At 45.4% G+C, this 18,659-nt stretch overlaps 1 protein-coding gene and 1 pseudogene across 1 annotated transcript; one reads left to right on the top strand and one right to left on the bottom strand.

Moving 5' to 3' along the window:
* Positions 1-2,332: 2,332 nt before the first annotated feature.
* On the bottom strand, positions 2,333-3,199 carry LOC147957002 (uncharacterized). Its single transcript, XM_087531541.1, has one exon. The coding sequence runs from the start codon at positions 3,197-3,199 to the stop codon at positions 2,333-2,335; it is 867 nt and encodes a 288-aa protein (XP_087387667.1).
* A 1,345-nt stretch (positions 3,200-4,544) lies between these two features.
* Positions 4,545-6,158, top strand: LOC125525112 (benzyl alcohol O-benzoyltransferase-like; annotated as a pseudogene).
* The last annotated feature ends 12,501 nt before the right edge of the window (positions 6,159-18,659 follow it).

The raw sequence follows: 18,659 nt of genomic DNA, 5'->3' as shown, positions 1-18,659 counted from the left end.
TTGGGACAACTTTGAGAGCCCATAGCGATTTCCACATATGTGATTGATCTACTGAAGCTCCTGTAGCCTGCCCTTCACCTGGAGCCAACTGCTCGTTGCGGTTCATAAGAGCTCGGTACGCTGTTTTCACACTGTAGATGCCTGATTTCTCAAACGCCCATGCTAGAAAATCTTCTCCACCCCCTCGTCGTAATGGAATATTCAGTATGGTTTCAGCATCGGGTGTGATGAAAGTTTCCCGTACCAACTCCCTCTTCCAGGACCAGTTGGCTGTGTCGATCAGATCACTAACCCATTCCACATTGGTATTAGGAGGTTTTAGCAGCGGGGTTCTGGGAGCTGTGGTGTGAATCCACTTATCTGTCCAAGCATTGATGGTGGTTCCGTCTCCCACACGCTGGACTACGCCCATACTGAGAGCCTCGCGCCCAGCCACTATAGCACGCCAAATTGCCGAGGCGGAATGGGGAACATTGGCCTGCATAAAATCAGTGTCTGGGAAATATCTCTCCTTCAAAACTCTAGCACTAAGGGAGTTTGGATTTGTCATGAATCTCCAGCCATGCTTTCCCAGTAGTGCTAAGTTAAAGAGGTGGTAGTCTCTGAAGCCCATACCACCTTTGCATTTAGGAACTGTTAGTCCTTTCCATGATACCCAGTGAAGAGATCTACGATCTATAGAACTGCTCCACCAATATTTGGCCATGCTGGACGTCAAACTCTTGCATACTTTCTTTGTCAATAAGAAACAACTCATACTGAACGTGGGTATTGCCTGCACTATGGACTTCAACAAGGTTTCTCTTCCTGCACAAGCAAAAAGACGTTCAGACCAGCCCTGCAGTTTCCCTTTTGATCGATCCCCAATATGCTCAAAGGTGCCGCTTGTGATCTTTCCAACAGCTGTTGGAAGTCCAAGATATCTCTCGCTGAAGGTTTCAGCATGCACTCCAAGAATCCCTTTCAAAGCTTGCCTGGATGTTTGTGGGGTATTCGGGCTAAAATATATTGCACTTTTGTCCCGATTTACGCACTGTCCCGATGCTTCCCCATAGATCCGCAAAATTTGGTTAAGTCTCTCCCCACTGGCTGCATTTGTATTGATGAAGATTAGACAGTCATCCGCAAACAGTAGATGACTAACCCAGGGCGACCAAAAGCTCACTCTTACACCCCTGTCAATGGCGGCACCATAAAATTTTAAAAGAGATGAAAGGCCTTCTGCGCAAAGGAGAAATAAGAATGGTGAAGCTGGGCAGCCTTGCCGAAGACCTCTTGATGGGGTGAAATAGGGTAGCAGCTCCCCGTTTACTCGAACCGAGAAGCGCACAGAAGTAACGCATTTCATAATTAGTCGGACTAATGTGTTGGTAAAGCCAAGTCTGAGAAGAATAGCCTCCAGGTAGTGCCACTCCAGACGGTCGTATGCTTTCATCATATCGAGCTTAACCGCGCATGCCGTATTCTTCCCCCTCTTCCTTCTTCGCAAAGTGTGAACACTTTCGAAAGCCACCAGAACATTATCAGTTATTAAGCGGCCCAGAACAAAGGCGCTTTGTTCCTCGCTTATAATTTCGTCCATGCAGCCCCGCATACGATTCGCAATTGCTTTGGCAGCTATTTTGTATAAGACGGGACATAATGCAATGGGGCGGTACTGGTGGACCATCTGAGGGCGTCTCACCTTTGGGATAAGAGTTATGGAAGTATCATTGAGTCCCACCGGTAGATCTCCTCCATTGAGAAACCCAAGCACCGCTGCTGTGACATCATCTTTCAGAAGTTGCCAATGACGTTGGAAGAAACCCGCAGTGTATCCATCTACCCCAGGAGCTTTTGAAGGAGCCATCTGAAATAAAGCATCTTTTACCTCTCGGGGTTCATACGGTTTGTCAAGATGCAGATTCATCTCCGGTGTCACCTTTACAGGGACATAATCCAACAACTCACTCATATCAAATACCCCTTGCGATGTATATAGATTTTGATAGAATGATTGTATCTCCGCTTTATCCTCATTAGCGTCAGCACAAACCGAACCGTCCGCTCTTCTTAGACCGATGATCTTATTCAAACGCTGGCGTTGTTTGGCTTGTGCTTGGAAGTAGCCAGTATTGCGATCACCCTCTCGGAGCCAACTGACACGTGACCGCTGCCGGAGCCATATTTCCTCAAGTTTAAGAGCCTCCCGGAGCTTAGCCGCGGTCCTTTTCTCTTCGTCTGATGGCCCTCGTCCAATGGACTGTCTCCGCAACTTATCTAGCTTTTTCTGTAGCTGCCGGACTGATCGTGAGAGACATCCAAATTCTCTCGTTCCCCACGGCTCAAGTGTTCACTGGAGCGCACCCAGCGATTCAACTATCCCCTGTAGACCAGGAGAACGAGTCTGCTTCAACCTGGTTTCTGTGACCAAATTCTCATAGTCCATATGAGTTTGCCAAACATTCTCATAACGGAACTGTTTCGATCGCCGACCCCCCTGGTCATGTGGTTTATCTCTGATCTCTGCGATGATGAAACAGTGGTCCGACTCCACCGCACTGACATGTCGTACTCGGATGAACTCATAATGCTGACGAAACGCCTCGTTTGCAAAAGCACGATCAAGCCTGGCCTTAACGTTAGCATCTCCATCCTGCCTATTATCCCAAGTATAGGGCAGCCCCGTCCACCCTAGATCTTGGAAACCAACCTCGTCAACAGCCTCTCTGAAAGCTCGCATTTGCCATTCCGGTCGCGCCGAACGGCTAAAGTGTTCATCACCATACAGAGTCTCGTTAAAGTCACCCATGCATAACCACGCAGCATGCGGTTGTGCATACAAGGTTCTCATGAAGCGCCAGCTATGGTGTCTGTTCTCAGCTCTAGGTGCTCCATAGAAACCTGTGAATCTCCACTCGTACGAGCTTTGATCCTTCATCCGCACCAATGTATCAATATGGCCGGAACTGTAGTTTTTCAACTGAACATCATATTCCTTGGACCAGAAAAGGCCTATGCCACCACTTAGTCCTTCACTGTCCACTGCAAAACATCCCGCGAAACCTAACTGGTAACGCAAATCCTCAACTCTTTTCGCCCTGATCTTAGTTTCCATTACAAACAGCAGGGCAGGAACTTCTTGCTTCACAACGCTGCGAAGCTCACGAACTACCTCGGGGTTCCCAAGCCCCCGGCAGTTCCAACTCATACAATTCATTGCGATCGGCAGGACTGTTGTGCAGCCTCTGCCGAATTTTCAGGTGTAGGTTTCTTTTTCTTCGATTCCCTCACAACCCCTTCCACCTCTTCAAGAGAGATTTGTGCACCATCCTCCATTACCTGAGCATCTATAGTTTCTGGGTGAGCTGAGCTGTTGCCGTCGGTAAGGAGTAGCTGGCGACTAGCAACTGGCTGGTACACTTGTTTTGGTGCCTCCTTCCTCTTGTTTTGTGATCTGTTCTTGACTGGAGAGTTCACCTCCGCTTGTTCCTTGCCAGCATTAGTTGAATTTCGAGACTCCCTCTGGCTATTTGTGTATGCAGGTTGTTCCTTCGTTGTGCCCTCGCCAGAAGTAGCCTTCTTTTTATCCTCTGGTGCCCTTAACCAAGGCCCAAACTGTAGCTCTTCTTTCTCATCCCTAGGGCCAGGATTGGGACAATAGAGGTCTGAATGACCTAGACGTCCACAGGAGAAGCAAAAGTGTGGCACTTGCTCATATTGTATGTTATATAGATCAGTTTTGCCCCTCTTTGCCGATTCAATCAAGATCCATCGCCTTATTGGTTTCTTGACATCTATGGAGACTCTCGCACGCAAATATCCACCCACATGATCAAACTGTATAGAGGTGGCTGCCTTATCAATTTGCTGCGCAATCAACTTACCCCAAGCATCGTTCCGCAGATTGTACGGAAGATTTGGAACCCTAGCCCATAAGCTGAGCCGATCAAACTGAACCTCATCAGGTCTCATATAGTCCTCAAAATCAGCCAAGATTACAGCGTTTTTGCTGATATGCCAAGGTGAACCTTCCCAGATCCGATCATGATCGCGCTGAGATTCAAATTCTGCCACAAAGGTGTTCTCTCCCATCGATCGAAATTGGAGTCCCCTAGGGTTTCCCCATGCCGGCCGAAGTGCGTTGGTTATGGTTTGGATGTGGAGGAGGTTCCGATGCAAAACCCTACCCGCCAGTAGCCACTTCGCTGGTTTACCTTCTTCTCTATCATCGATGACGAGTGGTGTCGCTTCCTCATCGGTGATCCCTAATTTCCCGAGCTTCTCTTCGAATAGGGCCCTGGCCGTCCGTGGGGAGACCGGGTCCGCTGCCCGATGATCGCCGCTGGCTGATGTAGACATCTTCCCGCAGAATCCCGAGACGCCCCGCTGTGCAGATCCGGCGTGCGCCGGCAAGTTCCGCTCGAAACCCTAATCGCCAGAGGTATTAGGTCTCTCGGAAAAAACGGCCCTCCTGGACCAGCTTCTCCCATTGACGCTGGCGTCTTATCAGCCTACAAATAGAACGTGTTTCCCGTATATAGTACCTACAAATAACAACCTTCCTTTTTACCTCCTCATACATACTCACAAGTGCATAGGCATGGCCAGCTCGTCAGCGTTGGAGTTCACCGTGAGGAGGAAGCTTGCGGTGCTGGTGCCGCCCGCTGCCCCTACGCCGCGGGAGCTGAAGAGGCTCTCCGACATCGACGACCAGGACGGGCTCCGCTTCCAGGTCCCCATCATCCACTTCTTCCGGCAGCATGACGGCCGGGACGATGACCCTGCGCCTGTACTACGCGGCGCCATAGCGGCGGTGCTCGTGCACTACTACCCGTTCGCGGGGCGGCTTAGGGAGCTCGAGGGCCGCAAGCTCGCCGTCGACTGCACCGGGGAGGGCGTGCTGTTCGTTGAGGCTGATGCCGACGTCCGCCTCGACCAGTTTGATGCGGCCCTGGGGCCACCCTTCCCGTGCCTCGACGAGCTCCTATTCGACGTCCCCGGCTCTGCGGTATCCTCGACTGCCCGCTCCTCCTTTTCCAGGTATGCTTTCCTCAACTTTCGGCTTTGGTAAACCTCAAAAAAACAGTCGAGACTTTTCACAAAAAATGCACTGGCTTATAAACGGGAAAATAATGCAATTTTCAGAATCGGCTGAGACTTTTAAAATCCATCTAAAATGTACCCTATAACTATATAACGTGTCATCCAATACTGAGCCTCCTGCATGCACGCAGGTGACACGGCTCGCTTGCGGAGGCTTCATCATGGCTGTGAGGGTGCAGCACACGATGGCAGATGCGGCGGGGATGGTGCAGCTCCTGGGTGCTATCGCGGAGCTGGCTCGGGGTGCGCCGGCGCCAACAGTGCAGCCGGTGTGGGGGCGCGAGCTGCTGCAGGCGCCGCTGCTGAACGATGATGTACTACTCCCACCGCGCTTTGCGCACCATGAGTACGATGATGTGATGGACATGAATGACGCCATCGTGCCCTTTGAATTCATGGTGCACCGCTCCTTCTTCATTGGGTGGCGGGAGATCTCCGCCATCCGATCTCACCTCCCGTCGGCTCTCAGTCGCGAAGCTACCAACTTCGAGGTCATCACGGGGTGCCTGTGGAGGTGCCGCACGACAGCTCTGCCCCCCCATGCCGACGAGGAAATGAGGATGATCTGTACCGTCAACATCCGTGGCAAAAAAGACACTATCATCCCCGTCGGCTACTATGGCAACGCCTTCGCTTCCCCGGTCGCCATCTCCACTGCCGGTGACTTGCTCGCCAACCCTGTGAGCTACGCCGTGGAGCTGGTGATGAAGGCAAAGCGGCAGGTGGATGTGGAGTACATCCTCTCCGTGGCAGCGCTCATGGCACAACGCGGGCGGCCACACATTGCGGTGGCGCGCGCCTACCTCGTGTCGGACGTGACCAAGGTTGGAATCCGCGACCTTGACTTCGGCTGGGGCAAGCCGGTGTATGCCGGTCCGGCGAATGGCGGAGTCGTCGCCTTACCAGGCATCGGCAGCTTCTTCATTGCTGTAAGGAACACCATGGGCGAGGAGGGTATCACAGTCCCCGTGTGCATGCCCGGCCCCACCATGGACAAGTTTGTTAACGAGATGGGCAAGCTCATGCGCCCGGCATTGGCTGACACATTTTCCAAGATGTGATCTGCCATCTGAGTTGAATCGTCATCTGGTATCACAGTTTCAATTGACCATCAAAATGACTACTTGTACCTGAAATCTCGACCAGCTACATGCTTCTGCGTTTAGTCACCTTTTTCTTTAGCAAATGATGTAAGCATGGTTTAAATAATTAATAAAGATAGTCATGATGGTCTTCCCCTCAAATTGTGCTATGCGTCGGCCGACGGTTCTTTTAAAAAGATCTGCCCGCTCGACAGCCGATAGATCTGACGTTATCCAACGACCCAGCTCCATCGTCACTATTGCAACAAAGACGGTGTTGCAGAAGCCTTTGTAACAAAGCTCGTGTTGTAGAAACATTTGTAACAGAGTTTTTTTTTTCCAGCTTCATCTTTTTGCAACAGAGATGATGTTGCAGAGAAAACTTCTGCAACATGGATGATGTTGCAGACTTTTTTTGTAATGAAAGGATGTCGCAGCGCACCGTCGTTGTTGCCATCGCTGTTTTGCAAGTCCGTCGCTGTTCCAGAAACTCATCGCGCGTGCGTCCGCATGGCCTGACGAGCATGGGCGGCTTCCGCTACACGAGGTCGACCTGACGGTGTCGCAGAAACTTCTGCGACGGGCAGATGCGGCATTGCTCTTACCGTCGACACCTGGGTGGCTTCCACGGCGACCGCTCGGGCCAGCCGCCCCGCCATGGTCGGGAAGCCACCGCCGGTGGAGGTTGTGTCGCCCTCGTTGCCCTCCCTCACGCGGTTCCTTCCTGGTGGGTCTACAACAGACCGCTTGTTGCGGTTTGCCTTTTGAAACTGGTGCCCAGTTGCAGGGATCTAGTATGTGGCTAGCGTTTCAATGAAGATAAGGATGAGGGAGAGAGGCGGTGCATGGGCCCATGATGACGCGTGGAAGACGTAGGACGCGGCGGACGTCAGACAAAATGTCGGTCGGTTGAGCACCAGCTTTTCCCATACATCTATATCAATACCCATATATAGTGTGGGAATAACTTACGTTGTCATCCATTCCATTGGATCTACTTCATGTAACGGCTGAGAATTGCAAACCCAAGAGTTGTAGCCTTCGGATCAATTATTGTGTTGTACCGATCCTTGTCATGGCCTGCTCGGCGTGGACTCCCTAAAGCTTTCTACACATATATTCATTTTATTTCCATTTCATGTTGAGTCTGAACAAGCAGCAATAAAGAGATTGGTCCATATCACAGGAGCACAATTAAAAACTATATTAGGGGTGAGGAAAAAAAGGCGCAACAAAGAAAAAAAACATTGTAAACTAATGATAACCCATGAGCAGGGGATCAGATATAGCATTTAGGGTAAGTAAGACTGTCAAATCTAACGAGGAGTTAAATTTAAGATTAACATTCTCTCAAGTTCTATCAAAAACTGATACAACTCTACGTGCAATGTTTTCTTTACCTAGAAATAAGAAATAAACTACTTTGTAGGTGTAATGGAATATATTTGTAAGATAATAAAGAACATGTAAATAAAAGTTAGGTTTATTTAAATAAAAATAAAATAAAATAAATATAACGATTGTGGAAAAGCGGTGGTTGGATGTGCGGGGGAATTGTCCCTATGAAATTGATAACTAAACAGATAACTGCCATTGCAATTTTTTGTGCGGGAAAGGCCTCTGCTATCCCTTTCTCGGAATTTTATGCACTTATAGTTGGAACTACTAGTAAGTATCCGCAACTACTAACAAGTTCATTAAGGTAAGCCCAACCCTAGCATTAAGATAAATTTGGTCCATGTTCATCCCATATGCAACGACTCACGTACTGGGGTTGAGGTTTCTATCACTCCCGCAATCCACCATAAGCAAATCAATCACATATTGCAACACCCTAAAGCGTAATCCTACGTGTACACACATATGATGGGCACCAAAGGACAAAAAAAAACATGTCACTCAAACCCATCATGATCACCAATTAACCTATAGGACAAAAAGAAATTAGTCACACATAATAGCGATGAGGCAATACATTGGATAAAATCTGTAACATCAAGAACCACATTCAAGTAGAGGGTTACAGCGGGTTGTGGGAGAGTGGACCGCTGAATAAAGAGGGAGGAAGGTGAGGGAGGTGTTGATGAAGAAGGCGAAGTTGATGGAGATGGTCGCCATGACGATGGTTCCCCTGGCGGCTCTCTGGCTCCACTGGGAGAGAGGGGCCCCCGCTTCTTCTTTTTCTTCTTCTTCTTCTTCTTCTTCTTCTTCTTCTTCTTCTTCTTCTTCCTTGGCCTTCCCCCAAGATGGGAGAAGGATTCCCCCTCTGGTCCTTGGCCACCATGGCTCCATGAGGGCGGAACCCTCTCTGAGATTGGATCTTTCTCTGTTTTCACTACTGTTTCTGTGGCCTAACACCGTTTCCTAAATATTCGAAGATTCATAACTCTGATTGTGCTGGAATTTTTACACGATTTTTTTTCATAAATTAGCTTTCATACGCCTGAAGTAGAGCTCCAACCACCTTACGGTCTAGCCACATGGATGGATTGCGTGGTTGGGCCACAGGTCACATGGTCTATCCATGTGGCACCCACATGTGCAGTCTTGCGTTGATTCATCCACCAAAAAATATGATATATTCTATACAAAATCCACAAAAAAAATTCAGGTCATTCTGGCTCCGTCAAATTTTCACCTAATAACACCCCCCCCCCCCCCCCCCCCCAAAAGGGAGTTGGCATTTGGCATAGACGGTTAATAGGTTAGTATAAATAAAAATAATATAAATTATTGCCAAAAGTATATAAAAGTGGTATGATAATAGTATGAAATAATAAAAAGTTATAGATACTTCGAAGGTGTGTCAGCTAACATGGATGAACTGAGCTTGCTTAGACGGTGTGCTCTTTGTGGTGGAACGTGTCGACGAGGATTAAGTACTAGACTTGGCATTGGTGCTCGCATTTTTCTGGATTTATTTCAGACTTTTCAGGGATATTCGTTCTCTGGGAGGAGACGTTCTCGTCGACTATGGAAACGCTTGCAGTGACTTGGCACTGGATGTTATTCTGGAGATGCATGTATTTGTTTCATGGGGCTAAATTATACTGCAATCGGCCTTCTTGTCCATAGCAATCAGACTATGATTATCCTAAATCCTAGTGCATATTGTCAACCTGCTAGTGTACTACTAAAAGTTTCAATCAGACTGGTTACAGGTGCCATTGCTAGTTGACCTTATTCATTCAGTATTTTGTTAAAACACTGCCTTTGAGCAAGTTCTTTTTATATATGTTTGCTGTAGCTAATGAATTCACTTAAGGCTTGGATCTGTTAATCACGGAGAAATTGCATCAATGTCAGTAAATTAAAATAACAGTAGCTAATGTTTGGTCCGTTTTTGTTTCAGATGATAAACGGAAGGTATTGTCATATAAGCTTGTGTTACACATATGCAAATATGATTTTTGCAGGTGCCAAGACATGGCATTTACTATGTTAGATATGTACTGACCATAACACACACACACGCACACACACATATATAGGACTAATTTTCCTATACTCGTGGGAGTATGTACTCCCATGTCCAATATATCTCGTGTACGCATTAATTATACCTCTTTATCATTCTTAATATACTTCATCAAATATTCTAAGATACCTCAATACGAGTTTTGTTGAAAAAATATCATTTGCGACGTACCTTTTGTAATATACCTTTTTACATACAAATAATCAGTATATACGTAAACCTTCGAAAATATGAGACACACATGATTTTTTTTCGTGAAAGACATTTTGAGATATCTAATAATTATTAATGAAGTATATTACAAATAATAAAGAGGTACAATAGATTCATTTATGTGGTATATGAGGAGCGGGAGTACGTACTCCCAGGAGTACACAACCATTTTCCTATATATGTGTGGTAGTATGTAGGAAAAATGCATCCTACTACCGGGTGTAGCTACACCCATTTCTCATATACTACCATGTGGTTCTATATACTCTACTTTATTATTTTCAGTATGTTTATATACTATTTCTAAGATACTCCAAAGTGAGTTATATGAAAAAATTGCAAGTGAGCTCATATTATCATTGTATTTGTGAAATACGTACATATTTGTACATGAAATGGAGTATGCACAAAATATGATACATACTACCAAAAAAGTAGTATATATACTACATAATACGTGTACATACTCTCCAATGTGATAGATACTATATATCAAGAATGTATGAAACAAAAGTGGGAGTAACTACACCCGGTAGTAGGAAAAATTTGTCTGGGGCACCTAAAATGTTTGGGGCACCTAGGTGTCTGGGCACCTAGAGCATCAGTCGTTCGATCAACTCATCATCCTATTGAGATAGATCGGGTTTAGAACTGCCCAACCCCCAACCTGTCAAAAACATTTAATACATTGGCATTTCCACGAATTTGAACCTTCCATAATATTAAAAATATTTATTAGCCAGTCACCATTCCCACCTTCCAATAATATTGCATGCGGATATATTAGTATGTACCTATCATAATGTTTCGCATTATTCTGTTGCTATTTAATTCGACCGTTTTCAAAAATAAAAGTTGCGCTTTAATTTGATTGCTTACCAAAAAAAGGGCTCATGCACTGCCATAATTTGGTCGAGGAATTAAAGCAGGAGGAAATCAAAACATCCAGCACGCATTTTACATACCTATACATTTTTTTTAGAACTACATACCTATACATGATCCACTCTCCCTGCTGTTTCATTTTTCACATGCCCACGCCCCGCTGATTTCACCTTCCTTTGTTTGTATTCTCCACAAGCATACCCAGATCATCATCGGTTTTCATCGTTAATCTTCACAGGAGCATACCCAGGTGATCATCCCCCCTTCCTTTAGCCTGGCCATGGTAGCCAGTGTCACCTCCATGGTCACCGATTGTGGTCGTCGTTTTTCTCCATCACAGCTATAGCAATTTACATTTTTTTTCCTATTTACATGTTCAGTCTTTCTACCCATAACAAATCTCAGCCTCAGCGCTTCAAGTATTCTATTAACTCTCCATTTGGTAACGCGGCCGCTGTACATTCCTATCCAGAACACGTGATGAATGTACGTATTAGTTAACTGGATTAAGAACTATCAGATGAAGATGTATCCAGGTATTTAAAGTTCATTTTTTACTGTTTCCCTATGCGATATTAAACACAGGTCTTGTTATACATTCAACTTGCATCACCGATTTGAGTAAGAATTTCTTCTGCCTAACCTTATGTCTCATGATAATTCAAGATTTTACTGTTTTAATTATATACCGGTTATATCTAATTATGCAGGGTTGAGAGTGGTCTTTATACTTTGGAGTTCATGAAGAATTGGAATGAGACAGAGGTCGCCAAAGAGCTCAATTCAGTAAGCCATCCATAATTTTCCTTACAACATTTTCATTAAAAAACACTCATCCTTGTGTTGCATACTTACTTCCTGTCATCAACACAGGCATGCATTGACAAGGTTAGGGCCAACATTCTAATGGACATTCTTACCATCAGAGATAATGTAGCGGCACTTCCAGATTTCGTCCAACAACTAGTGAGGCAATACGAGAATGGAGTCGTCGTGAAGAAATGAAGACTTTCTTATTACCTTTATTTCATATTTTACATAATTATATCAAACTTGCTGTCATTTTGGGACAAAGTATTGAACATTCCATGTAATAAATACGATTATTTGCTTCATTTTATGCTCAATCTCTTCATACGTACCCTTGGGTATCATGTTGTCGGTCCATATTCCCACGGACGTGTCCTGGTATTGTACTTTTTAGCGCCGACAGTTCAAATTCATACAAGAAGCTTCTTACAAATTAGACTACAATTTTTTCCTCCGTTCTGGATTTATACTTCAACTCATTTGGGACTCCCATACTCCAATGAGATCAAAAACGAATATTACCTTCAGTTTCATACATACACTAAACCTTCTCCTCTAATACCCGGCCGTCAGAGCATATCATAGCTAAATGGTGCCACATAGACCATGGCGGGCCCAAAGGGTAGCAACTGATCGGGTGTGGGGTTGATGGATTCATGAATGACTACTATTTTATGTTATTCTTCTCGAGTATCCCTACCAACGTCAGCTCATAAACCCCGAGATACCCGAGTTTATTTAAAAGAAATGTACATTGATTGTTATTGCAAATAACCAATATCCACACCAACGTCTCTTTGAATTATAAAAAATGAGTACTTACACTGCCATTGTACATTTATTGTCATTGCATATAACCAATATCCACACCTTCTATAGTGGTCACAGTACTCAGTTCAATTCTTAACAAAAAATGCTAGGCAAAGTATCATAGCACACACCAATTTTTAATATAGAATCAGAGACGATTCTTTAACTAGGTGTCTTGCAATTAAGGAACAATCTAAAATCTTTCATAAAAATGGAAGCTGAGCTAGTGCTTGTGCACTACCTTGTACGCTACGCTGTACCACTACATCAAGTAAAGATGGACGAGCAATGCCCGAGAAGGAAATAAAAGCAGCTTCGACGTGGATGCTGCTGCTTCGAGGACTCACTGGCATACCCTGTTATTCGAAGCTTGCATGGACCCACTGGTAGAAAAAGGGCCTATAGTCCCGGTTCGTAAGGGCCTTTAGTCTCGGTTCCGGAACCGGGACTAAAGTGTCGGTACTAATACCTCCCCCCTTTAGTCCCGGTTCAATCCAGAACCGGGACTAAAGGCCCTCCATGTGGGCAGTGCGCAGAGCCCAGTCAGGAGACCCTTTGGTCCCGGTTGGTGGCACCAACCGGGACCAATAGGCATCCACGCGTCAGCACTTCTGTGGCTGGGGTTTTTGTTTTTTTTTTAAAAGGGGGGGGGGGGTTGGGGGTTTTGGGGGGTTAATTTAGGTGTTTCATATATCGTGTTAGCTAGCTATAATTAATAGAGAGAAGTGTCCTCTGTTATGTCCGTGCTTGGTCGACGCTACGTACTATACATACGTATAGAGAGGACTAGACACGCTAGCTAGCTAGTAAGCAAACGAAGGAAACAGAAGATCGTCATGAACATATATGCATACAGAGAGAAGTGATATCGACCACCTCTCCTTCTCCGAGAGATTGGTCGAACAACAAGTTCTCGTATATCTATCTGACACTACCGGCTACATATATACAATAATTATCTCTTACAAATATAATCATACGGACTCAGGGTCCACATAGAATTCTCCGTCTTCAGGGATCACGTGGTCAAGAAAGAATGCCGCCAATTCCTCTTGAATTGCTCGCATGCGAGCTGGTGCTAGGAGTTCATCCCGCTTCCGAAACATCTAATTTGAAGAAGGGGGTCAATACATATACATATATATATATATATATATATATATATATATATATATATAAATGAATGAAACTCAACACAAATGATGGTAATAAAATAAAATTGTGAATGTTGTTATTTACGTACTTCATATTGTTCGTTAGAGTACCCGCCCCGCTCACAGGTCGTGTGGCGGATGGACTCGCAGATGTAGTATCCACAGAAATCATTCCCTTGTTCCTGCCACAACCACTTTACAAGAAATAGAGGTCAATCAAACTAATAAGCAAGAATGCTAAATGGTATTGATGAAACTAGCGCTTGAATCACTAGGAGATGCGCGGAACATGCTACTATAGTACTTACTTTCGGGTGTCTAAATTCCAGCTCCTTCGGCAGTCCCGGAACTGTTTTGGTGAATTTTCTCCAAACCCTGCCGGACAAAGAAAACAATTATTTGATATCAGGAAATGAACAAAGTTGCTGATATGGTGGATAATGATCGATTTAACTTACTTCTTGAGGATTTCAGTCATGTCCGCATACTCCTGGGGATCTTTTCGTTTAGAGTCCAAGACGGTTACTACTCCCTGCTCAAGCTTAATCTCTAGGAGAATATAGTGGAAACTACACACACATGCATAACTCATGAATTACATTACTATAACCTTGACTAATATATAAGGGAAACCGAATACGCACAAGACAGTAACACTCACCTGAAGTTGTAAGGAAAGAGTATTATATCTTTGTTTTGATTTATTACGAAGTTGGCCTCGGTAGCTGCGGCATGAAGTTTAACCTGAGTTGCATCTATGAGATATGTGTTAATGAACCCAATATCACCGACTTGTATTTTCTTCAATTCGGCGATCTTCAATCTGCATAATATAGTGAGGATGATTATAAATACATGCAATGAAAGAGCTAAGCTATATAGAGAAACTTAATGACAGAAGTAGTACTACTTACAGACAGTAGCAGGCGACCGTTGTTTTATCGAGGGCCAATTGATTGAAAAACTGATAGAACTCCTAAAATGAAACAGGCAACAGATCAATTCCAACGAGGTCATGCTCCTTTTTAACTTTCACATACAAAGTAATCCTCCCCCCAGAGTCTCTGCAGATTTTCAAGTACCAATCATGCAATCTTCGCATCGTCGTTGATAGAGATCTTTCATCTTTGACGAGAGGCTTCCCGTACTCGTATCTTTGTATCTGCACGTCCATGGGTTCATAATGTACTTCGTCGGGCAGGTAATCTGCAAGATTGCTATAAGCGGGCACCATCCTTGGATCATTAGCGACGTTGTGACCTTCATACTGAGCAGGCATTCAAAGAAGATTTCTTTCTCTTCTTTCGTAAGAGCGTAGCTGGCAGGACCTTTATACTGCTTCGGAGGCATGCCGTCTTTTTCGTGCAAACGTTGCAGGTCCTCCCGTGCCTCAGGTGTATCTTTTGTCTTCCCATACACGCCCAAGAAGCCTAGCAGGTTCACGCAAAGGTTCTTCGTCACGTGCATCACGTCGATTGAGGAGCGGACCTCTAGGTCTTTCCAGTAGGGTAGGTCCCAAAATATAGATTTCTTCTTCCACATGGGTGCGTGTCCCTCAGCGTCATTCGGAACAGCTAGTCCACCGGGACCCTTTCCAAAGATTACGTAGTGTAAATCATTGACCATAGCAAGCACGTGATCACCGGTGCGCATGGCGGGCTTCTTCCGGTGATCTGCCTCGCCTTTGAAATGCTTGCCTTTCTTTCGACATTGATGGTTGGTCGGAAGAAATCGACGATGGCCCAGGTACACATTCTTCCTGCATTTGTCCAGGTATATACTTTCAGTGTCCTCTAAACAGTGCGTGCATGCGTGGTATCCTTTGTTTGTCTGTCCTGAAAGGTTACTGAGAGCGGGCCAATCGTTGATGGTCACGAACAGCAACGCCTTAAGGTTAAATTCCTCCTGTCTGTGCTCATCCCACGTATGTACACCGTTTCCATTCCACAGCTGTAAAAGTACTTCAACTAATGGCCTTAGGTACACATCAATTTCGTTGCCGGGTTACTTAGGGCCTTGGATGAGAACTGGCATCATAATGAACTTCCGCTTCATGCACATCCATGGAGGAAGGTTATACATACATAGAGTCACGGGCCAGGTGCTGTGATTACTGCTCTGCTCCCCGAAAGGATTAATGCCATCCGTGCTTAAAGCAAACCATACATTCCTTGGCTCCTTTGCAAACTCATCCCAGTGCTTTCTCTCGATTTTTCTCCACTGCGACCCATCAGCGGGTGCTCTCAACTTCCCATCTTTCTTTCGGTTCTCACTGTGCCATTGCATCAACTTGGCATGCTCTTCGTTTCTGAACAGACGTTTCAACCGTGGTATTACAGGAGCATACCACATCACCTTCGCAGGAACCCTCTTCCTGAGGGGCTCGCCGTCAACATCACCAGGGTCATCTCGTCTGATCTTATACCGCAACGCACCGCATACCGGGCATGCGTTCAGATCCTTGTATGCACCGCGGTAGAGGATGAAGTCATTAGGGCATGCATGTATCTTCTCCACCTCCAATCCTAGAGGGCATACGACCTTCTTTGCTGCGTATGTACTGTCGGGCAATTCGTTATCCTTTGGAAGCTTCTTCTTCAATATTTTCAGTAGCTTCTCAAATCCTTTGTCAGCCACAGCATTCTCTGCCTTCCACTGCAGCAATTCCAGTACGGTACCAAGCTTTGTGTTGCCATCTTCGCAATTGGGGTATAACCCTTTTTTGTGATCCTCTAACATGCGATCGAACTTCAGCTTCTCCTTTTGACTAATGCATTGCGTCCTTGCATCGACAATGACCCGGCGGAGATCATCATCATCGGGCACATCGTCTGGTTCCTCTTGATCTTCAGCAGCTTCACCCGTTGCAGCATCATTGGGCACATCGTTTGGTTCCTCTTGATCTTCACCAGCTCCCCCCGTTGCCGCATCACCGTATTCAGGGGGCACATAGTTGTCATCGTAGTCTTCTTCTTCGCCGTCTTCCATCATAACCCCTATTTCTCCGTGCCTCGTCCAAACATTATAGTGTGGCATGAAACCCTTGTAAAGCAGGTGGGAGTGAAGGATTTTCCGGTTAGAGTAAGACCTCGTATTCCCACATTCAGTGCATGGACAACACATAAAACCATTCTGCTTGTTTTCCTCAGCCGCATCGAGAAACTCATGCACGCCCTTAATGTACTCGCGGGTGTGTCTGTCACCGTACATCCATTGCCGGTTCATCTGCGTGAATTATATATAATTAAGTGTCCAAATTAATAGAAGTTCATCATCACATTAAAACCAAAGTGCATACATAGTTCTCATCTAACAACATATAGCTCTTCAGAGCATCTAATTAATTAAACCATACATTGAAACTATGTAAAACATTTCAATGAGAAAACAAATGCGATCATAATCGCAACCAAGGTAACAATTGATCCAACGACATAATGATACCAAGCCTCGGTATGAATGGTATATTTTCTAATCTTTCTAATCTTCAAGCGCATTGCATCCATCTTGATATTGTGATCATCGACGACATCCGCAACATGCAACTCCAATATCATCTTCTCCTCCTCAATTTTTTTTATTTTTTCCTTCAACAAATTGTTTTCTTCTTTGACTAAATTTAACCTCTCGACAATAGGGTCGGTTGGCATTTCCAATTCACATACATCCTAGATAAATAAAATCTATGTCACGTTGGTCGGCATAATTTTCATAAACAATAAATGAACCAATAGTTATAAAGATAATATACATACCAAATCCGAATCATAGACAGGACGAGGGCCGACGGGGGCGGATACCAAAACCATCGCACTATATAAGATGCAATAATAAATGTAAGAAAATGATACAAGTATCTATCTAAACATACAAGTAAGAATATTTTTCCTTTCAAAAAGAAGATAAGAACAAGAGGCTCACCACGGTGGTGTCGGTGATGAGATCGGCGCGGGTGATCGACGGCGGTGAATACGGGGACGGGGCGTGACGGACCGCTAAATCTAGACAAATCTCGAGGAAAATGGAGCTTGGAGGTCGAGCTTCGAGAGGAGAAAGCTTAAGTAGTGTGGCTCGGGCATTCCATCTCACACCTCATGTGCATAGGAGGTGAGCTAGAGCACCACAAAGCCCTCTCCCCCTCGGCCAGAAAAAACAGAGCACTGTGCTCTGCTCTGGCACGAGGGGGGTATATATAGGCACCACTACTGGTCCCGGTTGGTGGCACGAACCGGGACTAAAGGGGAGCCTTTGGTCCCGGTTCAAGCCATCAACCGGGACCAATGGTGGTGGGCCAGGAGCGAGGCCCATTGGTCCCGGTTCGTCCCACCAACCGGGACCAAAAGTTCCAGACAAACCGGGACCAATGGCCCACGTGGCCCGGCCGGCCCCCTGGGCTCACGAACCGGGACCAATGCCCACATTGGTCCCGGTTCTAAACTGAACCGGGACTAATGGGCTAAGCCGGTCTTGACCATAGCCCTATTTTCTACTAGTGTACCTATCGTCCAAAGGTGATGCATCAGTTGATGTGTACCATGTTACAATGAGGAAAATTACTGAAGCTTTACAGGAGATCCGTTTGATGCCAACCCAAGAAGATGCTACGGCTATTCCTCAAGCCCATGCAACTTCTACACATTTATCTACGGAATCAGATGATGAGTGCGCCAATGAAATGGAAGATGAGGACATCTTGGAAGCTCAACTGCATGCCGGTGTGCTTCCACCTAACTGACGCAAGAAGTGAGGACGTCCGAGGACAGCAAGGCTCAAATCTGCTGCCGAAGGTGGTGTACGTACAAAACGGACATGTTCATTCTGCCATGAGAAAGGACACTACAGAACTGGTTGTCCTCAAAACCCAGAGAATTTGACAAGGTCAAAGATTAATAAAGTCTGCAAGAAGTGCCAGCTTCACTTCCACATGTGGCGATCCTCCTTTACATACCTGATACGTTTCAGTACAAGTGTAATACTTCTCTTCCAAAATTTCCTTCATCTTAATGAAGCATGTACTGTTCGTCCTTAATAATAACAGTGCCAAGATATTTATGATTTCCCATTCATTTTGTTTTTTGCATAACACTAAGCAATGGTCATGTTACTCTAGTGTTGTCCTCTCTGCCAACTGTTTAATGAGTT

This window comes from Triticum urartu, chromosome 7A (genome assembly GCF_056163025.1).
Source record: "Triticum urartu cultivar PI428250 chromosome 7A, HENAU_Tu73, whole genome shotgun sequence".
In the NCBI taxonomy this organism is placed as follows: Eukaryota; Viridiplantae; Streptophyta; class Magnoliopsida; order Poales; family Poaceae; genus Triticum; species Triticum urartu.
The sequence above is the reverse complement of the archived record's forward strand: the minus strand, read 5'-3'. Positions and strand labels throughout refer to the sequence as shown.

Coding starts and splice junctions, on each gene's coding strand:
- LOC147957002 (XM_087531541.1), bottom strand. CDS start 3,199: ATGAATTGTATGAGTTGGAACTGCCGGGGGCTTGGGAACCCCGAGGTA.